The following is a 7,845-nucleotide window of genomic DNA, read 5'->3' as shown; positions in this document are numbered from 1 at the left end:
TGCCTATGGGACATACAGGTGATTTCATTGCATATTAAACAACAGCTAGGCACTTCCTTGGAGCTATTTCATACCCTTCACCACTGCTCGTAGGCACAGAAGAGACAGATGTTGCTGCAAACGCCAATTGCAAGAGGCTGCCTGCAGCAAAAGAGTTGAGGACCTCAAACAGCAGCGAAGCTCACCTTCAGGGTCATGGCTGGTTTGGGACCCAGTTTTGGAAAGGGTTTCCAGAGTAATGCCACCCACATCACATGCATGGGAACTCTTTCTGCTGCAGTTTCCACTACCACCGGTTCTTGCTTACGCCATCCTTACACCCTAAAACCAACTGGGAGGTAAAGAGGACTGATTGTATGACAGTATGGATTGTATGGATTGCACATCACTGATACAGCAGAGTAAATCAGATTATTTAAAACCACCAAATTACAAGTGCTTCCTGAACATCTTCAGGTACTTGCAAGGTTGAAAAGCTGTACTCCTGCACACACCAGAGAGAGAGCCCTGAGCTTGATGATAGAATTTAAATGGTTTTGAAATGAAACAAACAAAGTGTCCTGGTATTTTTCTTTTTTTTATCTTGTTTGCCAGAAAGCACAGCCCCAGCTCTTGAGTTTTTACAGATCTCCTGTAAGTTTCTGCATGATCATTTTAATTTGATTTTTACATTACAATCTTAGAAAAATGCATATACTGAAACTTGTAACCTTTCCAAAGCTATGTTTTATCTTATTATGACTACTTGGCTTGTTATCTTGGGAGAATCTCTCACCTGTATCTGAGTGACAAGATATAATTCTGCTGTACTGAGTTGGAGAGAAGAAAATGGTATATTTAATATACCTGAAAAGTGTAGAGTATAATAGTGATTACACTATCTATTCAAAATTATTCTACAGGACACATACAGGGGGCGCTGCATTTGGCACTGTGAAGCACATTAATTCATAAATAAACTCAGAGTCCAAATAATGCATTGTCTTTCAAATTTCACAGAGAGGATTTTGATTGGCTCTTGATTTGGGTGGGGAGAAAGATGAACAATCATCCATCTTCCTTTGTAGATTTTCAGGGAATAACGAAATTCACCACTGAAAATGTCTGTACATGTCTTCTAATCTTTATTTGTCTCCTATTGGTTGTGATAATCATGGTCTTCTGGATATCACGGAATGCTGGGTGGCAAGCAGATATAGAAACGCTTTCTGGTTTGGTGCACATTCATAATGCCAGTTTTTAGGTGTTCTGTACTAGCTCAGAAATGGTGAACTGATGTAAAATGTTCACTAGTGGACGTTCATGGTCATTAACTGGATTAACCTGTTTGCTGTGACAACGTGGCTGAAAGCTCTGCTGGGAGGTTTTTTCCCTCTATGTCCTGGGCTGTGTCAGGGGCTGGGTTTTACCCTTGGCAAGCAACTGCACTTTATCTGTAACAGGGCCCTGGGAAGGATGCTCTCCCTGCTGGTACTTAGTTCATTTCAGGTTTTTTCACTTCTAGAAAAGCACTTCAGTGGTCTTACATCAAGACCTTGCTTTGTACAAGGCGTTAATAACTATGTTTAAATTTCCTTATTCTCCTAAATTATATAGTTGATTTTACTTTTCTCATGATGGCAATTTTATTGTAAGGGGTTTATTTCCTTTTTACTGTGTACGAACTCAAACACTGAGGTGGCTGTTAAGAAACCAAAATTATTCTTGCATCATAGTTAATGTGTAAGAGAATAATCTTGTAAAAGCTGATTGTCTCAGTTATTAATAATTAGGATTTATGAGTTAAGTAATATGCTGCAACTATATCCAATTCCTTGGGAATTTAATGTGGAAAGTGGAGAGATAATTTTAGAAATACTCCCATGTGTGAATTTTCTTTATAATTAATGCCTGAGGCTGTGAAACCCTAGATGACAACTGAACTAGCATTTTAGGTTATGCTCCTTGTATGCTTTCCTATTTGAAGCTGGTGTGGCAATCTGTCTTGTTTGTGAGACATAAGAATTTGTCAAATCTTACTTTCACTGTGCTTTGCTTAGTTTTATTCTTAGTACTATGTGTGTTTTTGCAGGATTCCTCTGGCAGAAGAATTAACACATTTGAACTTCATGTGCACATATATGTGGTTGGCTGTTCTGTTTTCTTCTGTATTTTTTTCCTGACTGTTTACTACCTACTAAACAGGCTTAGTATAAGCAGTTTTTAACATCTTAAAAAAGATAATAGAGCACTTTTAATCTATTTTTTTCTGGTTCAGTGATATATGAACTCTTGCAAGTCCAGAGGGAACAATTAAAAATCTAACATTTTTTTAGTCAGGAGCTGAAGTGTGAGCCCATATTCGAATAAGCAAGTTATTTTTTGAACTTGAGGTGTAAAATTTGAACTCTTGAAGCTAGGCATTTGTTGATGCACCAGAGTGAATTACAGCCCATGTGAGGCTACCCTGGCCCTTTCTCCTGTGATACCGTACTCAGGCATGTTTGGGGGGGATCAGTTAGATAGCCTTGGCAATGCCATTTGCCAGCAAGTCTGACGATAGCCCTTCTCTTTAGATCTCCCCCCTCCTCAAATTATTTTCTTGTAACAAACATGATCATCACCTCAGCTTTTAAATTTCCTAAGTATCAGTTCAAGATTTGGCATCTGCCAGGTACAAGTGCAGTGGGGTTTCTTTGTTAAATATACTGTCAGGGTAACAAACCACCCTGATGATTCTGCCAACCACAAAGACTTGAACAGTTTCTTAAATCCATGTGCTGCTTCTGCCCTGAGGATAGAGCTCTCATTGTGCTTTCAGAAACCACCTGTATCACATGCATAGTTCAGGACTATCTCTGCACCCCCCAAAACTCTCTCCTGCACCCCACAGCTGCTCTCCAGCCCTAAGGAGAGCCCTTCAGGCAGCTGCTGGTGGCGGGCTCTGCCATACCGCATTGCTGGCCTAGTCTCTACATCAAAGCTTTTTGTATTATTCTTTGTTAGCAGAAGTCTGTGGAGAAATCAAGCTTGTATCTTGCAGAGAATGAAAGCAGACTGCTTTCTCAGTCTCAGCCAGGTGTGAGGAAACATGTTCAGCCTAACAAAGGCTTTTCTGCTCCCAGCTGCTCAGCCATTTCCTAGAAGTCTCTCAGATGTAAACGACCTGAATGTTTCACCACTAATTTGGGTGGCAGAAAACTTGAGAACGAAGGCTAAGATTAAAGGAATAGGTATGTGCCACATGGACTTCAATGCCTTATTGTCCCATCTCCAAGCCTCTGGATTGCAGTGTTCTAGGCTCTGAATGTCAAGCCTGGACTGAGCATCTTCAAGTATTCGAGGTGTTCCTGTTCTACTGATCTGGATCAGATACATTACATGGGAACAGAAATCACAGCTAGAGGTGATCGGTCATGCACTTGAGGGAAGCCTGACAAACAATCAAGTTTTATGATTCAGTACTAGGAAAGCATTCTAAGTTTTATTTTACATTCATATCCAATGTGACATTTAATAGCGGAGCTAAATAATTACCCATGCTTAATGTTCCACATAATGTGACAAGATGGCTTTTAAAACATAGGGATCATTATTTTTTTTCCAACAGAAGTAGACACAAGTTTTGACTGTGGAGAGGAAGACAGTGGAACAAGGCCATGTTGTCATTATTACTAGATGTGTCTTTAGAACAGAAGTGTTCGTGTACTTATTTCAGGGCCCATGCTGCAAGGCTTTCCCCTCCTGGCAGTGGTGGCCTTGGCTGGGCTGCTGGAGCTGGACAGAGGAAAGCAGAAACCCCCCGTGCTGGCATCAAAACGTGAGGCATGCGTTTTGTTTTGCTTTTTAAAACCTACTGTTCTTTTTATCTATGTTTAGGTTATGTGATGTACTAAAGTCACAGTTAAGTTTTACTGTATTTACAGACACACGCTTATGTCCTGTTCTCTTACTGAAAAGCTACTCCTCCCAGCTTTTCCCCAGTGCTTCTTTAGGAGTGAGCCAGCCCTAGCTGGCCAAGTCCAATGCTTTCTCTCATTAATGAGCAAGCATAGGGGCAGCAAGAATGTGCCAGCCTCTGCCCAGGTTGGCACACGGGGATCACATGGCTGCACATGGGCATCTGTCAAGTATAAAATCAAACATTTTCCCTGTGTGGAGGTACTTGTGCATTCCTCCAGCAAGAAACCCGGCCGGGGCTGTCATGATGAGTTGGAGAGGGGCTCTGTAGGCTGGTGTGCTTCTCCATCCACCAGAACTGGTCTAGATGCCGCTCCTGCCCGTGCTGCACCTAAGTGTACGGTATCGCTGTGGTAAACTATTTCAGCTGTTGGTGAGGTGTGGCGCAAGTTACTGCTGCCGGGCCCCAGGCTCCTCCGAGACTGCGCTGTGCGGCCAGCCGCGCCTTAAGCGCTTTGCCGGGGTTACGGTTCACTAAGGCCCAGACAGGCTCCAGCGGGAACCCGACTCCTCCCGCCGCCGTTACCTGCGCGTCCCGGAGCTGGCCCGCGCTTTGAGGGCAGGGGAGGAGTCTGGCGGCGGGGCCGTGGCGGGCCAGCCCGGCACAGCGCCGCTGTAGCTGCAGCCATAGGGGCTGATGGAAGGGTACGGAAAGGCCGCGCGCCGCAGGTGGGGCGGGGAGGTGGCCGTGTTCCCCCGCCCCCGGGGGGCGCTGCCATGAGGTGAGGCCCTGGGCGGGCGGGCAGACCGGGAACGGGCCCTCCCCTATCCGGCGGCTCACGGCGGGCTCCTCCCGGTGGGATCAGCGCCTGTCGGCGGGAAGCGTGGGGTGAGTATTAGCCGGGGGTGTCTCTGCCCTTCCCCTCCCCCGCGGCCCGGCGCCCGCTGCGCCAGCGGGGCTGCCGCGGCCGGAGGAGCGGTGCCGCTTGCTTCCCTTTCGCTGAACTGCAGGGAGCGGTGGTGGCGGGCGGGAGGTGCTGCCGCCGCCCTGAGGTCGCGGTGGCCCCAAGGAGCGGGCGATGGATGGGGAGGGCGAGGCGGATCTCTCAAGCGACAAGGCGGCGCCGCGGTGGAAGAAGAGGTCGACCCCCCGGCCGCAGTCCCGTGCCTGGAACAAGCCCCGGCCCCAGTCGTACCAGAGCCCCAACGGAGTGCTTTTCACCGACTTTCCCGTGGATGACAGGTGCACCTTCACCATAACTCAGCCTTCCGGCACCGTCGGCACCTGCCCAGGCAGCAGAGCATTCCGGAGAAGCCCCTTGTTTTTCAGCTCCAGCATGGGATCGGTGTCCAACGGGACGGTGCGGCCTCCAGCCCGTCAAGCGGTCTCCCCTGAGCGGTCCTCCCAGGTGCTCTCTGTGGTCTCGAACAGTTCTGTCGGTGTTTCTGCCAACGGCACCATTACCTCACCGAGAAGCCAGATGGGTCGGCCCCTGAGGATTTCCAGTCAGTCAGCACTTTCACCACAGCGAGAGCGGATTGTTTTCACGGGCAGCCCTCAGCAATCACCTACTGGAAACACGCCTTCCTCCAGTAACAGCAACGCGGCAGCGCTGTCCTTGCAATGCAGCCGGGTTTCCAAAATACCAGAGAAAGTGCCGCCGGTTTCCCAGGCGATTTCCCCAGAGCAAGGGGTCCCTCCTCAGAGGCCGGCATCCCCTCGGGACCAGCCCGCCATCCTGAGCACCAACAGCCCCGCCGCTCTTAAAGTGGGCACGCAGCAGATCATTCCCAAGAGTTTGGCTTCTGAGATAAAGGTAGCGAGTAAAGCCAACAGCCAAAATGCGGACATGAGCAAGAGAGTGCTGAAGGTCCGCAGCATGGTGGAGAACCTCAGCGTGCCTTTGGTTGCTGACGCGGAGGAAGAGGCTGCGGGCGACTTGGAGAGTCCAGGGACCCTGCGTCGCGGCCTGAGGTCAACATCCTACCGCAGAGCTGTGGTAAGCGGTGTGGACTTCGACAGCTCTAATAATTTTAAGAAAAAGAACAGAATGTCCCAGCCCGTACTTAAAGCAGTTGTTGAAGATAAAGAAAAATTTTCGAGCTTGGGGAGGATAAAGGTAAGTTCAGTGGCATGGGGATTCGAGTAGTGTAGGCTACACTGGAGTGTAATTTGCAGTCTCTCTTGTCTGTAAATGCTGGGGGGTTTTCAGTTTTCTTTTTGCTACCACCGAACTTTTATATGGATGAGTCTCACAGGTCACTTCCAAGTGTTGCTTTCAAAATAAAGTGGCAGAGGCTTCAGGGACATGATACTGTGGAAATCTGGTCAGTTCCAAACTATGTTAATGGCAGCCTCATGCTGCATTTCTTGCTGGATTCCCCAGTACATCGAGGTTTTCTTTCACAATCAAGATATGTTTTAAAACCTGTTTCCCAGAAAGTAATAATAAAACAGGAAAAAGAAAAAAAAAAAAGTAATAAAGACACAATAAAGTCTGCTGGAGTAGTAGCATCCTCCCCTACTCCTCTGTTTGAGACATTACTTTTAAAATATTGTTAAAATCAGAGTGAGTTTGGTTTTTTTTGGTGGGGTTTCTTTTTGGTTGGTTGGTTTGGTTTTTAATTGGTAGAGACCACTTCAGGTATCTTTTTGTAGTTTTAATGCCTGCAAGTAAAAGCTGAATGCCTGTTTATAGTTTTTGGTTGTAATCCCTTAGGAGTAGCAGATCTATAGTGAATGTTAGTATTTTCAAATTGTAAAGACTTCCTGAAAATAGTTTTACTTGAACATACAGTATAGTAATCTTTATATTCCTTCTTTTTAAATATAATTTGTTACTTTAAAAATGTATTGGTTGAGTTCTGCACAGTTTGGAATTGTGTAATAAAGTACTCCAGGTTGAGGGCTAATGCTGTAGCTATTGAAATAATTATTAGCTCTATGACAATTTTCAGTGAAATTAAAAATTATGGTTTGTGAAAATGCTACAAGTGATGAAATAGGAACTGATTAAATTGTGAACTCCTGCAGCATAGGGAGGCAGGTTTTTTTGGCTTGGTAGCAGATTTACAACAGTAAGTTGTATTTAAAATAGGACAGCATGATGTTGTCCTGTCTTTACACCCTAAACTCTTTTTGCTGATAATATTTTTTTTTTTAAAATAGACCTCTTAGATCATAAGACTTGTTGCACCAAAAGAGCTGTTTTATTTCAGGGATTTCTTTGGTCTTATCATTAGTTTACAGAATATATGACGTGGCTGTTATTTGTAGAGTGGAAAGCGGCAGCTGCTCAGTCCTGCACCTTATGGCTTCGTAGGAAGGCCCAGGGGCAGTGTACAAGTTGAGAGTTCACTGAACTCTTGTAAAGCTAGTAGTATGCTATGCTTTTGAAACGTAGGAAAATGAAGCATTTGGGACAAATATGTATAAAGAGCGCACAAGAGAAGGAAAGCCAGAGTAGCTTTTCACCTTCTGTGTGGAAACAATAATTTTCGTGAATACATGTCCACCACCAGAAATTTATAGATTAGGGTCTGTCAATTCGGTGCCTAAGTATCAAATAAAACAGAAGCTCTTGTTACTGTTGGTTATTTTTTGCATTCTTCTTTTAATGTGTAATCTCTTTCATGTTAAAATCGTCAGAAGAAAGTGCTGAAAGGACAAGGGACTTTCGATGGAGAAGGTAAGCCCTTTTCTGTGCAGAGTTGATAATATGCTCAGTCACAAGAGAAATGAACTTCAGGATCATTTTGCACACTTTCGTATGTAGTCAAAATCTAAATTCCTTGTTTTACAGTAAACTGGCTAAAATACGGAACTGTAACTTTGGTTCGAGACGTACTTTAGAGACTATTTTAAAGAATATGGAATGGCAGGCTAAAAACTGGGGTTTAGGGGCTTCTTTTCAATTCAAACTCCTGTGCCTCCTAGAAGATAAACTGACCAGTGTGTCCATCTCA

At 45.2% G+C, this 7,845-nt stretch overlaps 1 protein-coding gene across 1 annotated transcript in view; it reads left to right on the top strand.

The window, feature by feature from the left end:
- Positions 1-4,955: 4,955 nt before the first annotated feature.
- Positions 4,956-7,845, top strand: part of ARHGEF26 (Rho guanine nucleotide exchange factor 26) — a 54,127-nt gene continuing 51,237 nt past the window's right edge. Inside the window, exons 1-2 of the mRNA XM_080624106.1 lie at positions 4,956-5,999; positions 7,529-7,568. Coding sequence (XP_080480232.1) covers positions 4,959-5,999; positions 7,529-7,568 — 1,081 coding nt within the window. The 5' untranslated portion in view covers positions 4,956-4,958. The remainder of the gene's footprint in view (positions 6,000-7,528; positions 7,569-7,845) is intronic.

This window comes from Psittacula echo (genome assembly GCF_963264785.1).
Source record: "Psittacula echo genome assembly, chromosome: 7".
Lineage (NCBI taxonomy): Eukaryota > Metazoa > Chordata > Aves > Psittaciformes > Psittacidae > Psittacula > Psittacula echo.
This window is presented reverse-complemented; position numbering and strand designations above follow the sequence as displayed.